Source organism: Aedes albopictus, chromosome 1 (assembly GCF_035046485.1).
Source record: "Aedes albopictus strain Foshan chromosome 1, AalbF5, whole genome shotgun sequence".
NCBI lineage: Eukaryota > Metazoa > Arthropoda > Insecta > Diptera > Culicidae > Aedes > Aedes albopictus.
Genome location: NC_085136.1, coordinates 281792827 through 281817461, shown reverse-complemented (window position 1 = coordinate 281817461; position 24635 = coordinate 281792827). Strand labels below are relative to the sequence as shown.

The window sequence follows — 24635 nt, the reverse complement described above, 5'->3', positions numbered from 1 at the left end:
TTGGTTAATCTTTCGCGAAGCTAGAACCGTTCTCGTAAAACACTATTTTTCGACAACAAATTTTTGAGCTGTCATATCTCGGAGACCAGTGAACCGAATTGAATGAAATTTTGAGCGATTATCAACAATATTTTAATGCTAGAAAATTCTTCAAAACATAAGTACTTTTTGCACGTTGCAAAAAGTTATGATGATTTGACATTTTGACCCATATAGAGGAAAATGAGTCAAATTTACTATACAGTACAAAACATACCAAATGTGTTCTTCCTTTAATATAAATGTACTCTAATATATCTAATTACATATATCTTAAGAACAGAAGTAGAAAATCTTTGGATATCAAAAATAAAATTTAATGACATAGATGTGAATAATTTACATTTTTTCGAGAAAGATCCTAAAAGTGTCAATCCACCATAATTTTTGTCAACGTTTGAAAAGTACATATGTTTTAAGAAATTTTCAAGCAATAATATGTTATCGATAAACGTTCAAAATTTCATTCAATTCGGTTCACTGGTCTCCGAAATGTGTTGTCTATAAAATAGTGTTTTATGAGAACGGTTCTAGCTTCACGAAAGAATAATCAATCGAGCTCAAATTTGTACCAATAATGCGTATATAATAGTTGACAAACAATAAAATTTCAGATTTTTTGATGAACTCTATGTAAAGATACAGCATGTTGAACTTTTTTGTGAGAGAAAAAAAGTTGTCTATCCCAAACATTTTGGCCACACCCTGTACAAAGTGCCCAGTTTCACCTTCCAGGGTGAAGATGAAGGGCAGGCAGGAAAGTTTACCACCTTGTCTTTCAGTGCAAAACGTGATAACTCATTAGTGGTAGACTTCAGTGGACGGTGCTGCAATGGTGCAATCTTCGACTCGGGAAGTCTTCAGATCCAGTTGTTCCATTTTTCCTTTCGCGGATTGTAGACGATGTTCAGCCGAACGTACCACACCTTGCTTGCTGCAACCAAACACGAGCTGTTCCGTTCCGACACCGTGTGCCGGAGCCTTCAACGAGATTGTCAGTGGTCATGGAACGGACTTTGGTATAGACCTCGGGATCCATCCTCAGGAACTTCTGCAACATCATCCTTTTCACCACCGTAGGGTGGCTATGAAGACCTTTTCAGGAGACCGTGCAGATCTTAATTCGACACAGAACTGCACGAGCGATGCGCATTCATATCGTTGGTCACGATTCCTAGTTCCATCGGCCCGTATATGATCCAATCTTAGCTTCGACCAGTCTTGCGAATAATCGCGACCATCACGAGACAATCACTTGAACCGCTTGCTGGAGTCACCCTTCCCAAGGTGATACGAACCAGCTAGCATGTCACGCCTGGAATGACAAACATGTTGTGGGTTCCACCCTTCGCAGCTTTGCAGCGATAGCAGTTGCTGAGTATGCTTCAGGCGGGTTGCTAGAGAATCAATCTCTCTGAGCAACGATGCATAACGGGCGAAGTGAGAGCGTTTGTCGTAGCCAGGGCGAACTGCGTGGTGCGCTCAATGTGTGCGTTTAAACTGAGCTATGCAAAACGAATAGGATTTATGACGTAGTACCGTGCTTGTGATAATACACATGCATAGTTTTACATGCTGTTGCGTGTGCATCTGCTTGAGGCGACGGAGAGAGTCATGACACTCACATGAGCCGTATCCAAGTCAGGATGATTGTAGCAAAACAAGGGTGACCGGGTGACTATGATGGGATTCTGTCTTTTCTGGTGTTAGCGACTGTAGAGAGAGCGAATCAGAAACCGCAGAGACAGGGTGATACAAGTTTGGTGTTTATCAGCTTTTTTGTGACTTGTACGCTGATGCTTCGCGACACTGGCTTCGACACTACTACTGCTATCGGCTCCTTCGATCGGCCTATTCGTGATTCCAACGGCGCGTATAGGTGAATATCCTTCAGTCCGATCAGCATCTATGGAGCGGTATGTTGGGCGTCGGTGATGGGCAGGCCTTGAAGATGCACTTATTCCCTCATCATTACTGATACAACTACCGTTGTGCTGCGAAAGTTTCAAGATCTCTACTGTGTGGGTACTCGACTCACCGAGATGAAGTCTAAGTCACACCAAACGGGTGTGTCACGCCTCGAACTTCAATCCGATTCACTAGCATAGTGTTCACGTATAACCTACTTTCTGCAGTGCCAAGTGACGGGCGGGCATCATCCGGGAAATCACGCTTGGCTTTGGCTGGCTAGCATGAACGTTGTAGTTCAGTCCAGCGTAATAGCCTTCAACGTTCGGTTGCAACGGAAGCTTACCGCTTTCCATCGCTCTCCGAGTTTCGAATCCGGTCTACCGCAAACTCGACAGGGTTGCCTCTATCTCACTAAGGGACTAAGGAACTCCTTCTTTCTACCATGCTGTGCGAGTGCACGTATCCATCAAGTGCCCTGCTTCTCGATTCATTCTACGACGCGAGTTCTCCGGAACGGGGGATTTCTTCTCCATACGCAGCAACTTCGGCAGCGTCCTTCACGATGCTTGACAGGTTGGGGGTTGAGTATCCCCAGCAAACATTTTTGCTGTATAAGAGTGGAACAAACCACTCTTAAGCAAACTTTAGCTAAGGAAACTGTTGTTCAGCTACTCCTATACCTTGGGTGGTCCGCAGCGTTATCACCTTACAACTGAGTACCAGCTGGCAGTTTCTCCATTCGTTCCTCGAGTGATCAATGGCCTATTAAACTACCATTCCGAAGCCTAAACTACCACTTGGCAGCCCATCCACTTTCAGTGGCACTGCGTTGTGAACCTACGACACATGCTGCGAAGTCGCTCAGGCCCACTGTGCAACCAGCACAGTGCATCCATAATAATTTGGAGGAATTTCGGCAATAGCGGCCTGGTCCTTACAACCTCTAGGGCTTCTCCTTTCAGACACCGTGCCAAATTCTCCACGCTGAAAAAGCCTTACAACTTCGTTGACGTCTCGCAGCTGTTGTTTTCCGTTTTTTCGTCGATACTTCTTTTGGTTCCTCATCTCTTTGGAACTCTCATCTTCGCTGATTTACTCCTGCTCTGCGGAACTCTTCTTTTCCTCGCTTTGATTTTATTATTATTAGCAGCTTCCCACCTTTACAGCGAACTCTAATTAAAAACTCGCGCTATTTGACTCAACAACTGCCACTACTTTCTTGATTTTCTTCTTCTTCTTCACCTTCTCGGGTTTTGGAAACTCTGATCGTCGCAGTGGCGTCAAATCTTCGCTACGCTTGATAAGACAACTCTGCAGCAGCCTCCCCAAGCAACACACATGTTATATATTAGTTACGACAGCGCAAATTTTGGTTGTATAGAAGTTTATTTGACGTCATTTTAACACAATGTTAGAATTACGTAAAATTAACTTCTATACAACCAAAACTTGCGCTGTCGTAACTAATATATAACATGTGTGTTACTTGGGTCGTTGGTCCTCTGACCGACTTTGCTGTGAGCTCCTGAGAAATATTCGGAGTCGAGCGCTTGTGAAATGCTCTTCTTGGATATTTAGTTGATGTCCAATTGTTGCATTCGCTTTTTTAAGCTTTTCGATCCTCGACTTTTCTTCCCATACTTAGATCCCGTCAACTTCTTCGTTTAGCTTTTCGAGCTTCGCACAACGCCACTTCCGATTGCTTCGTCCTCGTCCAGCTCATTGGTCGCCATTGGTTGTTTCTGTATTCCGCTTTATTCAGCTCTACTGATTCGACTTCACGTTGGAGCTGAGGGGTCTAGCTCCCGAGCAGGAGAAAATAGTTGCATAATTCCAAACTCAGGTACCTATGTAAAATCCAATACCTACAACCTGAATGAGGTATTAAGAAGCTCTGCATAAGAGGTAAACTATGTACATACCTAAGATTATAACTGGTGTGTATTATGTGCATTACATGTGAATAATGACATCAGGCATGGCCATACCTTAACAATAATCGGCGATTTTTCCATACCAACAATACATTTTCCGTAATTGCATAATACCTCAACACCAAACCAATAACTCGTTGGGGGATTCTATCAATATCTACAAAATACCATTATATGTTATTTCCAATACTTTGGTAACCGACCAATACCTCGTCTTGGTATGATACCTGACTTTGGTATTCTGCAGTTTTGTGTCAGTTATTCGTTCCTGATCGGGATACGCGCATGCTTTGAAAACACAATGCTGTTTCCTTAAAACCCCTTTGAAAACATTTTGTTATCTTCCTAAAATCCTCCGAAGAGCCCCTTGAAATCCTCTAAGACACCGATGAGGGCGGAAACAACGTTGCATAAGTTTATGTGACTAGTTCTTAATATCAACAATGCTTGTTATGATTTAAGAAGGGTAATTATACCCTACAATCAGCCATTAAAAAGAAAAAAATATAAAAAAATAATGAAGAAAATGAGAAAATAAAACAGTACGAGAAAATGCGAAAAAAGGCAAATAGATTAAAAAACAAAAATAGATAGTGAAACATAGTAACAAAGTCAACATAACGTGTGAAGATATGAGCAAAATTGAAAAAAATAACTAAAAACAAAATGAATCTTTGCAGTCCTATGCAAATGCCTAGATTATACTAAGAAAATTATCATCCTGCATTTTATCTCCATCGTAAGTATAATACGTAATTCTCTGGGAACCCCCTCATTCTCGGAACCAAACGATATAGCGCTCATGAAGATGTTTTCTGTTCCTTCTTCAATAATGTGGGAATCGTGTTATCACCTGTTTGTAGAACAGAAAATTTGTCAGTTTGATCAAGTGCGTTACGACGACGACGACGACGACTCATCTACACGCGACGACGACGACGACGACGATGATTGGTTGTCTATTTTGTCAAATGATAAAAAAGTAAGCTCTCTCGCACACGGTGATATGATTCATCCACTTAAGCTAAGTAGAGTATGTGTTATGGAGGCTGTTATTTGCAGTACAGCAAATGTTGGGGTCTTATTCGATTAAGATGGTGTACGTGCATCTATTGAAGATACTGTGGGATGGGTTCAAATCTCAGATGAATCCTTTCTGGTTGCACGTTTGTAAGACTAAACTTATCAGAAGCTCCAGTTTACCGAGTGGTTAGAGTTTTGGATCGTCAATCACAGACAGCGAGACAGCGGGTTCGATTTCCATTTGGTCAGCGTAATTTCTCGATTTAGGATACTGTATCGTCATTCTTGCCTCACAATAGTATAACGAATCGAGTAAGGGCTGGCAAAGAAAGCTTTTCAAATAAGTGAAAGTGCTCAAAGAACACTGATATGATGAGAAGTAAGCCAAGTTCCAGTGGGAGCGTAGAGCCATAAAGACGAATAAAAATAACAGTAAGAACCAAGTTAATGGATACATTCCACTTGGGATGTAATTCCAAGAACAAGAGAAAACAGACCCGATGATGATTCTCATTCATTCTCTAAAATCTATCATTCTGCAAACAATTACAATCACCTGCTCGGAAGATACAAAACACGAACCGATAAGATAACATTGGTGGAACAACTTCCTCTGGAAGGGTGCAGCAGATACTCGGCTAGGTACCTATATCGTTCTTCTCAAACGAACTACCTTCCACCAAGTGCTATAAAATAAGTCTTCATTGGTGGTTCCGATATCAGTTCAATTCCGAGTGCGCCACACCATCATCACCACCATCGATAGAAAGTGAAAAGTTTAGTGATCGTAAAGTATCGCAATTGAAAATGAAGTCCCTCGTTTTTGCCGCCATTCTGGTCTCCTTCGGCGCCGTGGTCATTTGCCAGAGTCACAACTACTTCTGGGGCTACAAGGGACCGTACGATGTCCTGCTGAATCGCACCTTTGCCATCAAGTCGTCCTCCCTGCTGCAGGTTAAGACACTGGATCTGGTCTACCCACTGAAGGTTGGTTTCGATTGTTAACCTTGTTGTAATCGGTTGAAGCTATTCGACAGAGTGTTTTTGCTACAAATTATTGAGTAGTGTTTAAAACTGAAAATAGTTATTGATTTATTGGACAACTTGCTGGCATTGTCTTTATGGCATGAAATCTGCGGCTCCGTAATTTCACATGATACTTGAGCGTTTTATAAAATAAGTAAAACAATAAAGTACCGTAAAAATTTCTAAAATGATTCATGCAAAAGTGTGTATAACATATTCTTTGAACAAAATTTGAGCCAGAAAAGTTAATAATGTGCTATAAAATTTAAATTTTTATTGCACATTTTCACTTTTTATAGCAAACTTGAGATTTTTTCGTGAATACTAACAAAGTTAAAACATGTGTCAATAGCAATTGAATTTTTAAAGTTTGTATGGCTGCAACAACTGAATCGCCACATCAACCCCCATCCATTTCCGTTTTTTCACTTTCCCTGTCTCTTTCTCATCATTACAGGGTCAATTGGGTCGTAACATTTCGGCCATCAACATCACCGACCAGTACATCAACGGCAAAGGCGGATACGCCAGTCTGCTGGCCGGTGGCATCGGTTACAATCACACGACGATTCACCTGAAGTCGCAACGGGGCAACGGATTTAGCTTTATCGTGGAAATTTATGGCCGATAATTTAGAGCTCGCCTGGGTGGATGGCGGTGTCTTTGCGCGCTAGCTGGAAGGGTGCAGCAAAACAATTAGGGAGTGTGTGAGGTATATCAGTTCCGTTTCAGAAATGAGAAGCTAACGGAAGAGCTTTCGGTGGTGCAATAATTGTGCTATCTGGTAGCATTTTTTGATAAACTGATCTAGGAAGAGCTGCTGATAAAAGTTTGTTATGGGGAAAATGTTATTTATTGAATGGTATTAAGATCTGCAATAAAGAAGTGATTGTATGTGTCTACAAACTGGAGTATAAAAAGATTACTCATAAATTTATGCCAGCGTGATATCACAATAATGACTCACCCCAGCCCACTTTATCGAGAATTGTAACAATTAGGGTAAAGCACTAGTGTTCTTCTTCTTTATGGCTCTACGTCCCCACTGGGACTTGGCCTGCCTTGCTTCAACTTAGTGTTCTTTGAGCACTTCCACAGTTATTAATTGAAGGGCTTTCTTTGCCTGCCACTGCATGAATTTGTATATTGTGAGGCAAGTATAATGATACACTATGCCCAGGGAGTCGAGAGAATTTTCCCGTCCGGAACGGGAATCGAACCCTCCATCTTCGGATTGGCGATCCATAGCCTTAAACACTAGGCTAACTGGAGACCAAGTGTTAACGCGTTCACTCCCATTCAACTCGAATTTTCATCCCTTCTAAAACAAAACATGTAGCAAGGTGTATTATTGAGGTCAAATTCTCATAAATTTTGAAAAAGTGAGGCCGAAACCAACGTACTAAGTAAAAATTATATTTTAACTGGTTTTAATTAAGTTTTATGATAGCTTTGTCATATGTAGCATCACTTATTATTGTTGTTTTTCTTACCACAGGTAAGCGCATTTAAACTTCGATGATTTGTTTTAGACACAATTGAGGTTTACGGGAAATAAGTAGCGAGTGGAGTTAAGGAGAAACATCAGAGAATACAAATATGGCTGCCACAATGGCCGACTTGGACCCCTACTCTCGTTTTCAAGAGCTCCGATCTTAAAAATTCGTAAACAAATGTCTCTTTTTGCAAGTGAGGAAAGCCAGGATAAACAAGTGTGGCTTGATTTGATGCTTCGTTCGTCAGATTTGTGCCTCTATCAGGTATCAGAAGGCCGGATCCAGAGGCACGTTATCCTCCATTTGGGACATTTGTGCCATCGCCATACAGATGAGCCTATTTCATCATTTACCTGAGGGAGAATGGGACAAGGGATGGGAATTGGGAAAGGGAAAGGTGATGAAATAGGAAGGGGTGCCCTAGAAGAGGGAATGAACGCATAAGCGCAACGAGAGCTCATAGCTCATACCATAACGGGGTTAATCAGTGCCCTGAAAAGGACACTGTAAAACGCATAAGCGTAAAAAGAGCCTATAGCTCATTGGAGGTAGCTTGCGACGTCATGCGACTTTCAATATGACATAGAAAGACACGTCATCAAAAGCATCCTCAATATTCAAGAAATCACCCAAGCAAAAACTACATTTGAGCGAGTGCCTTCTTGAAAACGTATACAACTTTATGTAAAAGAGTCACTGTGGACATCCCAAATTGGGAGACATGTGAGTTCACATGAACAGGCATGTTAGCCAAACGAACATCACAGATGTGATAATCGACAATGCGTTTCGAGCATTTCAGAAAGAACGACGTAACCAGATAAATCTGGAACTTATTCCTTCTTTATACAACGCACGCACCCTTTCGGGATAAAACTACAGAGTAATTTCATGCCATGAAAATACCCAATAGAAAACTTCAAGAGTTCAAACATGTTTGAAAAACTCAAATCCCTCTGGAGAAAAATAGGATAAAGCCCCATTTGCTCCAGGAGATTTGAAGTAAGCAGAGCTTGTTAGTGCTCACTAAATCGATTCTATAGCTACAATCCTCGGGGTAGAAGCCTAAGATTCGTAGCTATACAAAAGACTGGTTTATCCGAAGATATTTAGAACTTGAACAGGTCCGAGTTCCATTCAGGAATACCTCTTGCGGTCCGCACAGACCGCAGAGGACAAGCTTCTTTCAAAGCAGTAGCTATGGTATACCACAATGAAGGGCGTTGTAATAACAAAACCAAAATGAAACTCTCTTGGAGTAGCAATGGAAGCGAGTTATCCATAAAATGTGATCGCAACCAATTATTACAGGTTCCCTAGCTTGTTGAACAGGGACGCCTGAATACGCAAAGTTTGCGAAGGAACACTCCAAAGTGCAAAAAGGTCAAATGGAGAGTCCTCATCTGGCACATGCCAATCAGTCAACTCATGACAAATTCTGCTCATGCAGAGTTGGGTTAGGTGCAATTCTATGTTAAGTTAACCATGAACTGTACTACCTAAGTATTCCATCAAACTGAAGCATCTCAAATCAATGTTTGAGCTACTTCAGATGCCAAATATCAGCGAAAAGATGCTGAAAACAAGAGCTTGCTTGAAGGCATCCATAAGGAAAGGTTGAAACATACTGTTAACGTTATTCTAAAACAGAGCATGCTCGAGGCACGACAGTTCATCTATAATGAAAAAAGCAAAGCTGGGTTCACAAGGTAACCTAAACAGAAGTTACCCTACGAAAATGAACTTTTTGAAGTAGATCCACTTGGGCTACATACGCTTTTTACGCTGAAAATTGATCTGAGGTTTCCTTGCCGTAGCCACTACCCAAACTAGACAGGATTACACTCTTCACAATCACAGCACAAAAAGGAAACATCAACGACGAATCAATTGAAAAACGCCAATGGCGAAAACGCATTAAGCGAACCCATATAGGCAGTAATGTAAGCTAATTAACAACAGTTGAATAGCCCCGCCCTTATTTAGCCTCAAATTTGAGACTTAAGGTGAAGATATGGCGAAGCCACACCTCGAATTTTCAAGAGCACAAATGAGAAGAACCAAATGACGGATTGCACTGAAAAGTTGATCGATTGGTCACCACCAGCGCTGATCATTCGATCAACGTTTCAGCACTTTGCAATATTTGGTTCTTCAGATTTGTGCTTTTGAAAATTCAAGGTGTGGCTTCGTTTTATATTCACCTTAAGGACAAGGTATTTGGAGTACATTGCTCAAAATTTCTAGAGCACCGTTTTTTAGAACCGTTGAACGAATTTGGATGAAAATGCATCACGCTGTTGACAACCACTGAACAATTAGCGTGATGCATTTTCATCCAAATCCGTTCAACGGTTCTAAAAAACGGTGCTCTAGAAATTTTGAGCAATGTACTCCAAATACCTTGTCCTTAAGAAGGGCAACTGATTATCTCGGAGAAACGCAAGGTCCACTGCACCATTGCTCCGGTTAGCGCAGTAAGGGCGTAATACTGTGGAGGACGCCCTAATTCTCCACAGGCTCCGTTTGTGGTTAGGTTTTTATTAGACCCCCCTAACCATTCATTCTTTGGCACGGTAAGCATAAAGCCGCATAACACCATGAATTAGGGGTCACCTGTTGAGTGGACTCTTACCACTGGATCAGGCGGTCCGTAGTGTTATTCTTAGCCAATTGAGACAACCGCTACCGACACTACACAGCTATCTAGGCTGATCAGGAAAAGAAGTTAACATTGATGGTTAACTTACAAACGAGCCCGAACAGTGGCTTGATTTGATGCTTCGTTCGTCAGATTTGTGCCTCTATAGTTTGTATGCAAATTTGCAAAGGGATTTTTTGATGTTTCACCTTAAGGCGAAACTGGAAGCATTTTCTCATTTTTTCGGTTTTTGATTTTTTATTAAATAACGAAGCAATATTTTCAAAATCGGTTTTCGTGCACATGTAGAGTATTGATCAAGGTATCTTCTGAATTTTTTTGAGGTGGAAAATGTTTTCCATTCTTGCAGAAACCATTTTTTTTGTGAAATTTTGTTCAAAAATGGTTTCTGCAAAAACGAAAAATATTTTTCACTACAAAAAAAATCAGAAGATACCTTGATCTATACTCTACATGTGCACGAAAACCGATTTTGAAAATATTGCTTCGTTATTTAATAAAAAATAAAAAACCAAAAAGTGAGGAAATGCTTCCAGTTTCGCCTTAAGGAGAGTTTAGAGCGTGTTCAAGGGTGAGAGATGAGAGAGGTTCCCATTCTTGGCCATAAGTAATCGAATCTACATGCATAACTTGCGTGTTTGAATGAAATTCATGCTTGCACAGCCTCATGCAACTATATACTGTCGTCAAGTGGTGAGTTAAACTCAAAACCCCCTGTAAGTAATGCCTCTGAGTCTCACCCGAATCCCCCAATATGGCTCCGTACCCTACCGGAAATCACCTGAAATAGCTCCGAAAGCCTACTCAAAACTCCCCGTAATTCGCTTGAAAACCTTATAGGCCTCGAAAATGCCACTGATATCCGTTGAATTCTTTAAAACTTCCTAAAACGAACTCGGATCCCCTGTAACGCTCCGTAGACCGTGGATGATTCATTTAAAAATGAACGAATTACCAGTGTCCACGCTGCCATGAAGCACATTTTTGTACGCTCTTTGTAATAGCGCACCATCGCACATCACATGCTACTCAAAGAATGAAAGAAGTAACCAAACAACACTCATATCTATCGGTGGGTGCAAATGCCTCATGCTGAAGTATATTCACAAACAATCCGAGTGGTGAGTATTGATCACTCGTCAGGGCTGGCTGAAGCGAGGAACAAATTGGCTGCTTCAAATACGGGTTTCCCTTCGGGAACATTCTCAAAAAAGAAGTGATACAAAGTGTCGCTGTGAGAAGTTCGTCCTACTTGCCAATGGCTTCTGATTCCGAATCCGCGAAGGACAAAACCGTCCGAAATCTCACGGAAATTTCGTGTGGGGTATGCGGTGCCTCGGTCTGTGATGAAATGATGGTTGAATGTGATGGATGTACGAGGTGTTTTCACATCCGATGCGTGGGTATCCAGTCAAGTAAACTACCCAAAAATTGATACTGCCACAGCGAGGCCTGTCAGCAGAAAGCCCTGGAGTACCAAAAACGGAAGAAGCAGACTCGCAGTCGGAAGCAAGCCGAAGAGTCTGACAAAGCCAGCGTCAACTCTCGCTCGGGGGCATCTATCGTTGAAACCAGAGTCAGAGCGCTAGAAGATCGTCAAAAGCGGCAGTTGGAAAAGCTGGAAGCGGAAATGCAGCTGCGGAAGAAGGAGCAGGAGATGCAGCGGGCGTTCGAAAAGAAGAAGATGGAGATGTAGCGGCAAATGAGTGCAGAGGAAGAAGAAGAAAAAGGTGCTTGGCAGGCGAAGATGCTCCAGAAGAAGAGAGGCCAAATCCAGTGGATGAAAGCAAACCGGGAGCCGTTCGAGAAGCAGATGGCGGACTTGGACAAGGAGTTAGCGGGCCTCTCGGGCGGCAAGGTGCTAAAGCCAGCGTCGAAAAGCTTTGCGGATGTTATGTTTGTGAGTCCATCAAGGACCAAGGAGTCCGTGGAAGACGACGAAGGTACCGAGGGCGAGAGTGAGGATGATGAATACTGCGAAAATTCGGATCGGCACAGCCAGAGTTCCGATTCGTCCATGGGGGAAAAGGTCAGGAAAAATGTGTCGTTGAGAAACTGGAAGCAGGTCAACAGTGGAAGCCAAAACGGGCTGAAATGAATGAACCAAACGCACACATCACCAGCAATAGAGATAGATGTATCCAAGCCACATGTAAGAGCGAGAACGCATTTGCTGCTTCGCGGCGATAATCAAGCACACACAAAAATATTCGACGTCGTAGTTTCCAGTGATGCGCAGCTGAGCAGCATTGTTGCATGGGACAAGAAATCTTCAATTTCTTTGAGTGATCTCTTAACTTCGTCGTATGGGTCACTCGCTGCTGGTTTGTTCAGTGAGGAATCAATACACAGGGTGCAGTAAAATTTACTCCTCGTGAGGCATGGATACTTATTAACGTTTTGGGAACGATAATTGTATATTTATGATTCATTCAGCCAAGCCTTGCCAGAGTGCTTTCTAGATCCCCCCCCCCTCGGAAGCTCCCTCGGACCCCCTGTAACACACCTAAGGCCCTTCCGCAGGAACCCGTTGAAAATCATCAGAAATTTTTTGAAATGAAGACCCGAAAACGCACCTGAAACTCTCCTAAACCTCCAAAAGCGTGCCTGTAACGTTTCTCGCTGAAAATCCTCTGAATATTCCTGAAATGCCACTGAAAACCAACTCTCTGAAACTCTCCCGAACCCTATGAAACGCACCTAATAACCTCCGAAGTCCGAAACCCACAGGAAACACTTCTGTAACGCCTCTGGAACCCCCTAAAAATCCACTGAAGATTTCTGAAATGCCTTCGATAACCCACCTCGGATCTCCTGTAACGCACAGGATACCCTCTGGAACTCCCGAAAACGGTATTGCAACGCCTCCGAAACCCGTTGAAAATACTCTTAGACTTCCTGAGATGTCTTCGAAAATCCCCTGAAACCTCCTTGGACCCCCATAGAACTTGAGACCCACCGAACTCCCCGAAAACTCTCTTGAGGGCCCCTGTAAAGCCTCTGAGCACCCCCAACCCTCCTCCTCCTATAACTTCCTTGAAACCATGCATAGAATCTCCTAGCCCAGGGCTTTTCAGATCTTTTGTCTCGCAGTGTACTTTTTTTTATGATACAAATTGCTGCGGAAAATAGAATTGGATTCCTTTTTCTGCAAAACGTTATAGCAATGCATTTCCCACGAAGAGTTCTAAACCATTACGCCTGATCCAGCATTCAAAAGAGCTTAACGCTGCCTGTAATGCCACACAGTCTTCAGGTGCAGGTGCAGATGATCACGATGAAAATCTTCACGTCGTCCGCATAGAAAATTCGTTCGCTACGGGGCAGTACATACGCTACGTCGTTGATGAACAGCGAAAATAAAAGCGGTCCGAGATTGCTCCCCTGTGGTACTCCAGAGGGAATGGTAATAGACTCCGAATGATTCAAGCCGATACGCACTTTCATAGACCGACCAGACAGATACGAGTTAAACCATCGGACAAAACCATCTGACATTCCAAGTTTTCTTAGCTTATTGAGCAGCATGCAATGGTTCATACGATCAAACGCTGATTTGAAATCCGTATATATCACGTCCACTTGTTTTCCAGCATCCATTGAACGAATACAGAGTAAAGTAAATTCAACGAGATTAGTAGCCACTGATCGTTTCGGGAAAGAAGCCATGTTGAGCCGTGGAAATAAAGTTCTTGCAAGTTTCGAAAAGCAAATTTTTCACGATAATCTCAAATACTTTCGAGCATGCAGTTAAAGATGTTATCCCTCTATAGTTGGCTATATTCCGCTTGTCGCCCTTCTTGAAAACAGGTGAAAAGAAGGAAGTCTTCCAACTGGTCGGAAAGGTTCCTTGCTGTAGTGAGTGGTTGAACAGCTTCATCAGCGACGTTAAAAATGCAGCGGAACACCTTTTCAATAAAGATGACGGGATGCCATCAGGTCCGGGTGATGTAGAGTATTTCAGCTTTCGGATAGCCCCGATAACGTGTCCGTCATTAACATCAAATACACCGAAATCGATTACGTTCGATGGAGTAGTATCACGAATTGCTTCAGCGACCAGTGCAGGTGTAACATCGACACTCGAGAAGGCAGCCTTGAAGTGTTGCGCAAAGAGGTTACATTTCTCAGCAGCAGTTTCAACAGAAGAATCCCCATAGTGCATTAAAGTCGGTAGCAAGCATGGGAAAACTCATTCACTCACCCGAATGCCGGCGATGCATAATTGCAAAAAGAACGCCAACAACCCAATGCTGAGTGAGAGCCCGGCGCACTAAGAACGAACGCAACACGAACGGCTCGCCACCGACGCCACCGAAGCGAATCAGGAGAGAAACAAATAGAGTTCGAAATGAATCAGCTTGCATCGGTGTATACGAAAAGAACGTTCGCTCTCTCAACTACCGAGTGGCATTCAGCTGATTGAATCAAAACGCACTCACTGATTCAATTCCCAGTACTGAATGCTTCCACTGAACGCTAAGTGAACGTTCCAATATGAATGCTCTCGGACCCGATTCAGTACGCAAACATTCGTTCAATCTTGGTTCGTTCGCCTTCGGCACTCAGATTCGGTAGCGATTCATTCGGCCGTCGTTGCTTGCTTCGCCCGGTGCTCGGCGATTGGAAAGAATGGGCAATGAAAGTGGAAAGATTTTGCTTGGCTGGGGGAGAAGCACACTCGCATCAGATTGTGCGTGGATGTGAGTAAGGCATACGCAATAAATGAATGATTTTTTTTCCCATCCTTGGTCGGTAGTCCATCTTCCTTGCGCTTAGACTTCACAAAGGATCAAAAACGTTTCGGATGTAGCCGGAGATTCCTCTGAACGCGGTCAACATATCGAGCGTATGAAAGACGATTGTAGCTTGTGTACTTGTTACTGGCAACCACGAAGCAACGTTTCAGCTGTGTACAGTATGTCCCATAAAAAAATGCGATTTTTTTTTCGTTTTCTTATAATTTTTGGTGCAATATTGATAATGAATCCGTCCTTTTAAAATAAGGCTACAATAAGGTGGTGGTTATCATACAGGATATCTCAAATTTGTTTCAAAATATTGATTGGTTACGTACATGCGATGCCTCATAATTGCCCACAGTTTCTAAAATAAATCAATTTTTCCTCAAATCATTTGAGCTTAACGAATTTGGATGGAAGCTTTTCAATGCATAGGAATCACGCAGAAATAGGTACTCTTGAAAATGCCCATGTTTAGAAAACTGTTTGAAAACAATATTAGATGCTTAGGAACCAAATACTAAAAAATGGGCATATTTCAAAAGTCGTGTATTAGATTGATCAGCTAATAACTTCACACTGTTTGAATATAAATGAAGATAATTTCTTGCTAATGAAGTTTCATAAACCTACATTCATGATAGACACAAATACGTAGTACTTGAAAACAGTTTGATGCATCATACATATTATTTTCTGAAAATTTTGAATTGTACACTACAATTTTCAGTAAATGTCCCATAATTTAAAAGACAGAAAATTTTCTTATTTGTTCAAACCCACCAACGGACGCCCAAATACCTTGTCAAGCAATGAAAATGCTGTTCTTGAAATAAAATTCAATTGAATGTGACTGAGAGCAATTTTAAGAAATTAACAGCCTTCAAAAACGGCCTCTGAGGCGTGGACGTTTTTGAGATCCATATGTTCAACATTATTTTTTCAAAGCTTTATGATTAAAATTACTAAATGTTTCTATGTCATTGTTAAATCAGTGTCTCGACTATATAATCCAATAGATAAATGCATGGTTTATCGATTGGAAGCAGGTGAACCATGTCTTCTAAAACTTTCGCATTTTTATGGGACATACTGTAGAACGGTTACGCCTATATTTCCGAAGTGCTGACCTTCTTCGCCTCTTCAACTTACGAAGATATCGGTTTGTCCAGGGTGGCTTCAACGGAGGATGCTGAAGTGGAACACGCCGCTCAATAATCTGACGAACTTCATTGCTGAACAATTCCACCATGTCATCCAAGTCACGTTCCGAGTCCAAAAAGCGCCAATCAATAGATAAGAGGTCGTTGGTGAGCATTTCATAATCAGCACGACGGAAATCGAAAGACGCATTGTCAGAAATTTGCTCGTACACCACCGGTAGAGACATCGCAACATCAATTTCTTTCGCTGGGTGCGCGGGATCTGTTACAACGAGCGATTCGACAGCTTCTGAAAGGCGACAGACTGGCAGCGCCGTGTCGTTCACCAGAACCAAATCAAGAATAGGGAATCGCGCTACTTGGGCGGTGGCTTCTATATTCGTCTGTTTTCCACTATAACTCAGTCAATCTTGAACCAATTGACACAATTCTTGGAATGCGGTGAGATAGGTATAGTATCTACCCGTGTACAAAATTTCAAGTCAATCGGTTCAAAATTGACCGAGTTACAGTGGAAAACAGACGAAAATAACAGACGAAGAAAACCACCGCCCAAGTAGCGCGATACCCTACCACCGTTTGCATTTTTTAACAAATTAATTTGCGTCAAGTTATGGAAGCAAAAACCATCGTACGGCACACTACCAGCGCTCGTGAGATTCGAGCTTCTGGTATCAATTTTAAGACCGCCATCCTCAGAGGGTAACCAAAGCATCTCGGAATGATTGTAGTCACCACAGAGGCGAAATCGTTTTGGCTTAATCCAAACATGGAAAAGTGCTTTGTTAAAATTTACATACTAAAACTTAACGTAAAATTGCCTCATTTTTTGAAATGTGGTGAAATGTGTTAACTTTACATTTTATTTATGAAGTTCTTTGAATACGTTAAATTAAAGATATCAAACGTTAATTTAGTTAAATATCTTTGAAATGAGCCAAAAAGAATTAAAATTGAACTAAGATATTACCAAATCACTTTTCCATGTTTTCGAAATTGACCCCAAACTTTTGGCTGATACATCATATTGAGGGGTGAGCCCAAACTTTTGGTCGATGACATCAAGAGTCAATGTACTTAATAACTTTTTGACGTAGGACTACGTCTCTCTTTTCTATACCGGGTGTCATTCTAAATTTTCAGAAATCGGCCGCGTTACGTTTAAAGTGGAGATTTTGAGCGCTAATAACTTAGCCATTTCTTGTTGAATTTTTAAAATTTTGGCACCAATCGATTGCAAATATTTACACCAATTATGTCCAATAATAACATTAGCTGTTTTTCAATAACAAACTATTGAAAAATTGGGAAAAGTGAACCCATGTTTATTCCAGCCAATCACGATCGAGCACATTTTGGATGCTCCCGTCGAATATAAAAGCTACTGCTTCTTCGCATCTTCCCTCATTTGCCTTTGTCGTCTCGAGGTGAACGCATCGAACGAGAGCTGCCCACTTTCTTCGTTTGCGTTTTCGCTCATTCTTCTTTGACGGCCGTGTCGGCTCGGTGGCGGTGGTTTTCGGCAAGGGTGCTGTTGCACATTCACCTTCTAACCGTCTAACGCGGCAGACCAAGGAAGTGTTTGAATATCGGATTGATCGACGGTGGTGGCAGAGACAGCAGCAAAATCCGGAATCGCACCCACGGCAGCAAGCGGCGGGCCAATTTTCGACGGCGTTGAGCAAACAGCACGGAGAAATCCAACACGCATTGCGTGGCATGATGAATTAATGTCAATTTCTATCTAAATTCGACCAATATTCAAACGGTTCTTTTCAGGACCATCGAAAATTATTACCTACTTAAGAGTTGTGAATCAGATAATTATTTCGAACGGGAAAAGTATGGTGCAACCGAAAAGTGAAATATTTAATGCTTGGTGGCCCTACAGCAATGATGATGCCGGCCACTAATGGTTCCATTCGGAATTTAGCAACGCTTCATCCTATCTGGACCATTTTTCGTGAATCATTATTTAATTATAGCATTTTTCGAGTTAAAATGATCTAAATCTTTCAATATTTAGGTTACTTTATTCGGACAATGAAACTTTTCTCATTTCTCGGTTGATTAACCGTTTCAAGCATCTAGTGCATGCGGGGCGGGTCATGCAAACGAAATAAACTGGAAAGCCAGCCGAATGGGAGGAGCTTCATCTGCCAATTTAGGAACATAAAAGCTGTTCCCTCTGATTTCTTTCGTCATTTTCGTTGGATCAGTCAGGCAGGGTGGATGTCATCTCCACAGCTGAGCAGTGGCACATCAACCCAGCCGCAACTCTCGGCTATTGTGCGGATAGCACCAGGAATCTCATCCATGACAGAAAGCGGCGTACCAGTTTTCGGTGGCATCCTGTATTTAGCAAAGAGAAAACCAACACGCATTGCGTAACATCACAGAGAACAGACATCCAGGCTAGAGCAAATTTCATTCAGAAAGTTGTGAAAGGATTTGAATCTTTACTTGAGTAAGGTTGCAAACCAATACGCGATGACAACACTAACGCCACCAAACACCATATTGCCACAGTCAGTGGTGAATTGAAACATTTCAAGTGGTGAATTAGATTAGTATGTGAAATTAACCGATTGCAGCGCCACGCTATTGCCACTCGTGTTGTCGATTTCAAATGGTCGATAAATTTCTTACACAGTTTCGGAACTGGACTTGGATATCTGTTCTCTGTGGTAACATGATGTTTTCATGCCATTTCGTTCCTAAAATCGTCAAATAATGAATCGGTCCTTTTCAGGACCACCGAAAATAATTCCTCAAGAGTTGTAAATCAGATAATTTCATTCCATCAATCGAGAAAAGTGTGGTTCAATCGAAAAATGAAAGATTGAATTCCGGCCACTAATCGTTCCACCCAGAATTTAGCAACGCATTGTCCTATCAGAACAATTTTTCGTGAAACATTGGAGAGCGTGCAGAAATTACGTCACGTTTAAAGGGGGGGGGGGGGTCAGCAAAGTGTGACGATCCATACAAGAATTTCAGAGGTCCCATGCAAAACGTGTGACATAGGAATGAGGAGGGGTTGAAAATGACCAACTTTTGTGTGCCGTAATTTAAGGACGATCCCCGGTTTAATTATAGCATTTTTGGAATTAAAATGATCTAAATCTTTTTATATTTTGGTTACTTTATTTGTTAAGTGAAAATTTCTCTCATTTCTTGGTTGAAAATCGTTTGAAGCGTCCGAAGCATGCGGGGCGGGTCATGCAATCGAAATAAACTGGAAAGCCAGCCGAATGGGAGGAGCTTCATCTGCTAATCTAGGGGCATAAAAGCTATTCCCTCTGATTTATTTCGTCATTTGGATCAGTCAGGGAGGGTGGAGGTGGATATCACGTCCACGGCTGCGCAGCAGCACGTCAACTGCGACGAGTGATAGCACCAGAAATCTCATCCACTGATCACGGCTGCGGTAAGCCCGGCAATGGAAGTTACCTCCGCAGCTGGGTAGCTGCGCACCAACCCAGCGACGGCTCTTGGGCTATATAGGGTAAAAGGGTATAATGCGCCCCACCGGGGCAAAACGCCCCCCTTCATTTTTTAGCGATTCATGCGCTTTTTGCATGCGTGTTCGATTAGAAATCTTAAATATTGAAGAATAATTGCCATCAAGCTGGTTTGTTAGGTGATTGGTACGGAAAAGCAATAAAAATATCAAAAAGTCTGAAATCGAGGCTTTTGGCGTAATATTTTACCTCTTGTAAGCTGACTTCATTGTAAACGAAGCTAGTTCTGTTCGCTTGTGTTATTTTGCAACTTTTATGCAGTTAAACACTTGTTAAAAGACCCTCCTAGGATAAGCATGTGGTGGAATTATCCCCTGGGACAGTTTTATTACGGGGCTGGACGTTTTTCTATTGATGGGGCGTATTGCCCCGTTTGTTTTGAAAAGGCAAATTTCGGAACGTTTTCGAAAAACGTTCCAAAGTTTCCATAGCCACCTCTCGTGAGACAAAGTTCGCATGCAACACTTCACTAACTTTAGTAACAACGATTTGCAGTGAACAATAGATGGAATAAGGCGCCAGTTTCGGATATATTGCCATTCCTGCTTAGGGGGGGCATATTATACCTGTTTACCCTATCTGATAGAACCAGGAATCTCATTCAGGGCAGCAGGCGGCATCAGTTTTCGAAGGCTTCCCGCATTAAGTGCGGATAATTTTCAATTGTCTTTCTAAAATCAACCGTTAATTGAACGGACCATTTCAGGACCAGAGAAAATTATTCCTTAAGAGTTATAAATCGGATAATTTTCGGATATATTCCATCGATCGGTAAAAGTGTAATGCATTCGAAAAATGAATGCTTGGTGGCTCAGCAACAGCAATTCGATCACTAATCTTTCTACACGAAATTTAGCAACGCATTATCTTATTCGGACAATTGTGCCTGGAACATTGTTTCATTCTTATATTTATCGAATTAAAATGATCTTAACTATTCAATACTTCAATTAGTTTATCCGTTCGATTAGAAATTGTCTCAAAGAACGGTTGATTAGTCGTTTGAAGCGTCTGACACAATGTGGGCGGGTCAAACGGAATAAACTGGAAAGCCCGCCGAATGGGAGGAGCTTCATCTGCTAATCTAGGGGCATAACAGCTGTTTCCTCTGTTATCTTGCGTCATTTTCCTTGGATCAGTCAAGGAGAAGGGAGATGTCACCTCCCAGCTAGGCAGCAGCACACAAACTCAGCGATGACTCTCGGCTATCGTGGTGGCAGCACCAGGAATCTCATCCACGGCAGCAAACGGCCGCATTTAGTATGGGTAAAATCGCATTGCGTGATGAATTCATGCAATTGTCTTGCCAAAATCTTCCGTTTTATAAACGGTCTTTTCCAGGATCAGCGAAAATGATTCCTCAAGAGTTATGATTCGGATAATCAAAAGCGACAGACTGAAAGCTTGGTAGTTCAGCAATAGTGAAGTCGGCCACTAATATCGTCGGTTTCCTGCAATAGGGGCACAACTCAAAAAATGTGAATTTTCAGAATGAGCGTTTGAATATTGGCAACCTTGAAGCACCTCCTACAAGTTTACTTATTTATCTCATTATTCTACAAAAGTAAACGAATTTTGACTGTTGTATCATGGAGGGGGACTGAAGGACTATCTGTTTCATGAATTTCGGATTACTATTTTTCAACGACTATTGAAAAAGTTGACTGATTTTGAGTTGTGCCTTTATTGCGGAAAATTGGTGAAAATGCAAAAATCTCGAGTTTCTCAACGAATTTCGGAACGGGTGTTTGTGAGATGAAAGTTTGCATAGTTTTTCATCATTTGCCATCAAAATCTCAAAAATGACAAATTTTGAGTTGTGCCCCTATTGCAGGAAACCGACAATATGTTCTTCCTGGATGAAAACAACATTATTGTCGAAAGAGTATCACGTTTCACGTTAAACTTTTGTTGAAAAGATCTATCTAACGCCGTTCAATTATCTAATAATTTTATCCGCTCGATGAAAATTCTCTCGTAGAACAGTAATTTGACCATTTCTTTCAAAACGAAATAACTCTTGAACTAGTCAACATCTTTCCAAGTAACCGAACCAGCTAAATAACAGCTTATTGTGCTAACGTTAGCTTAAGAGTGATTTGTTTTACTCTTATACAGCAAAAATGTTTGTTGAGTTATAAATGCGTTCAGCGAAAGCGATCACACAACAACTTTACTCAACACATCAGTCCACCATTTGTATTATCCTAACAACAAACATTGTATTATGGAAATATAAAAGTCGGAATCTTGTTCCAGTCTTTGTCCTACGTCAACATTGCGGTTATGTCTCAGACATTACCCACTCCTAGTTTTTCCTAGATTTTTTAGTCAAGTTCGGCAGAAAGCAGTTGAAAACTAATAGAAAAAATGTTATATTACCGCTCTCATCTTAAAATTTGATCGATTCAATTTCCAGCGACACTGCCATAAGTTAACATTCATTTTTTTTAATTTAACAACTTTGGGTTATGCTTACATACAAATAATTTTGTAAAATTTTCACCTAAATCATGTTCAAGGGGTGTAGTGTTTGTTCCACAATATACAAATTCGTACTTTATGCGAGGTATGCACTTCAAACGGAATCGCTCAAGTAATTTTCGTTCAGTGCATTATTTTTCCGTAACCGGAATGAGCCATTTTACGAAGTGACAACAATGTTGATGATGATATTGGTTTTCACGGGTTATTGGACACTACCTCCTGTCAAAATTCATTCATAAAATCGGCTCGTAAAATAGACTATGGTCAAGAAACTTAACACAGCAAGCCCCATTTGATTTGACGTTTCGTTTCAGCTCCGTACTAGGATCCGGCATAAAGCGATGCTTTATTATTTCTTGAGCGATTCCTTGCCTGAGTTTTCCACGCATCGAGATAGGCCAAGAAATTTCTTGCGATCAGCGTACTACCCATTAGCAGGTAAAAAAAAATCTTCCATTAGTAGCTGTTCAAAGAACATAATTTGAAAAATAGCAGGCCAAGTTCTATCCAGCTTTTTACGCTTGATCACTGAACGAAAACCCCCGCCATTTAAAGAATGATTCATCATTCGGTACGGTTCAAATCTGCAGAATCTGAATTTTGAATGATTTTAGTGCAGAATGATTTTACTGCGTACTATCGAATAAAAATCATCCTGTTATAATATTAAAATTGACACAGATAATGAAGGATTTATTGCTTGGGGTTTGTTGTGACTGATTATCGTCACAAAAACACCTGAAAGCCTGTCCATCTATGTCCTATACCGAAAATCGTTCAATTTTAGATCAACATCTGTCTCTCTTAAAAAACCAACAGTGTGGAGTTTGGTCAAAAGTTTTTGTTTTGTTTCCGGAGAGATTCGTTGGAGGCGCAAATACAAAAAAAAAAGCCCACACAACAAGCAAGGTAAGAAAATTGAATATTATAGGTTTATCAAACCATTATCCAAATATGATTGAACGAGTAATTATTATTTATTTGCAGGAGGTATGCGTCCATAATTTCATCCAGCGATATGGCCAGATCCACCGAGGGATCCACGCACCTATATTAATGTAAATAAAGTGGAAGAATAAACTAATGGAATCTATTTGAAATTGGTGTTTTTAGTTTGCATTTTCAATAGCTAAAAATTTGAACTATACATAAAAACAGAGCCCATACCAAATTTAACCGAAAAAGGAATGAATATCATTTATTTATTGGCTTCTTGAGAAGCAATGATAATCATCCTTTCTTAAGAGGGTAAACATTCAAATTGTTTTGATTTTGAAGGAAGCTGAATCGAATGAAAAATCATCCAAGTCTTGTCTGAAAACAGGCATGGGGCTCGGATGAGGCAAAAATCATTCAATTTATGGCGGGAGTTTTCGTTCAGTGATGAGGGGTGAATCTTGTTTGACAGATGTTGCCGCCAGCCCATGCAGCAACACAGTAGCCGGGAATTTCAGTTCATTGTTCCCGATGTGTCAAAAATTTTCATCATGGACTTTTTCGGCAAGCAGTAAATAACATTTGTTATGATTTAAAATTTATTTATGCTATTCAGTATCATAACTTCTATTTTATATAACTCATTTTGGTATCATAATGGACCATTTTTCCGAACTGGTTCATTATGAAACTGAAATGAGTTGCATAATGAAAAATAGTATCATAATGGTATCATTGGTGGGCTGTTCGGGCTCGTTTGGAAGTTGACCATCAATGTTAACTTCTTTTCCCGATCAGCCTAGATAACTGTGTAGTGTCGGTAGCGGTTGTCTCAATTGGCTAAGAATAACACTACGGATCGCCTGATCCAGTGGTAAGAGTCCACTAAACAGGTGACCCCTAATTCATGGTGTTATGCGGCTTTATGCTTACCGTGCCAAAGAATGAATGGTTAGGGGGGTCTAATAAAAACCTAACTACAAACGGAGCCTGTGGACAAATATGCTATATATAATCAACTGGATTTGATGTAATCGCGCAAAATAACGCGCAATCGCGTTAATAAAGTTTTCGCACTTATGAAGACCGAGTGCGCAGTCCAGTGATGAACTAAATGCGCAATATTATTTTGTTTGTGCATATTGTAAATCGATTATTTATTATTCGATTATTTTGGAACAAAAAACTTTGACACCCCTAGCATCTTTTTTTCAGAAATGTCACCTTGCACGGTAAACAAAAATTGATCAAAATACAATTATTCACTTTTTCTGACAGCAGGTGGTGCTGTAATCATTCGTAAACGGCGTCTCCATGTCGTTGTATGTGAAAACACGAAGTGACCTATATTGTTAATATAGCATATTTGTATATTCGGTCTGATTTGAATACAAACCATTGCAATCATAACTTCCTTCTCCTTCCCCACATTGACCTGCAACCTTACGTGGCAGAAGATCATCAAACTTTATTGAGCTACCGTTTTCATTATTGTTTCTCAAACCTAATATTTTAAAAATAAACCAGAATTTCTATAAAGCAAGGATCGGTATGCAAATTTTCCGTCGATAACTGCTCGCAGGACGTAGAAGACAGCATAACAAGCTTATAATCCTTTATCGTTCATGAATACCTTCCACTTTCTTTGCTGCCTCGTCTGGTAGCTGGCATGGCCATTATGGCCATGATGGC

At 41.2% G+C, this 24635-nt stretch overlaps 2 protein-coding genes across 2 annotated transcripts in view; one reads left to right on the top strand and one right to left on the bottom strand.

The window, feature by feature from the left end:
- LOC109398469 (allatostatin-A) overlaps window positions 1-24635 on the bottom strand; it is a 148615-nt gene that overhangs the window by 42135 nt on the left and 81845 nt on the right. The window lies entirely within an intron of this gene.
- On the top strand, window positions 5563-6844 carry LOC109398470 (probable salivary secreted peptide). The gene is made up of 2 exons (XM_019670849.4): window positions 5563-5894; window positions 6391-6844. The coding sequence occupies exons 1-2, from the start codon at window positions 5715-5717 to the stop codon at window positions 6562-6564; spliced, it is 354 nt and encodes a 117-aa protein (XP_019526394.3). The 5' UTR covers window positions 5563-5714; the 3' UTR covers window positions 6565-6844.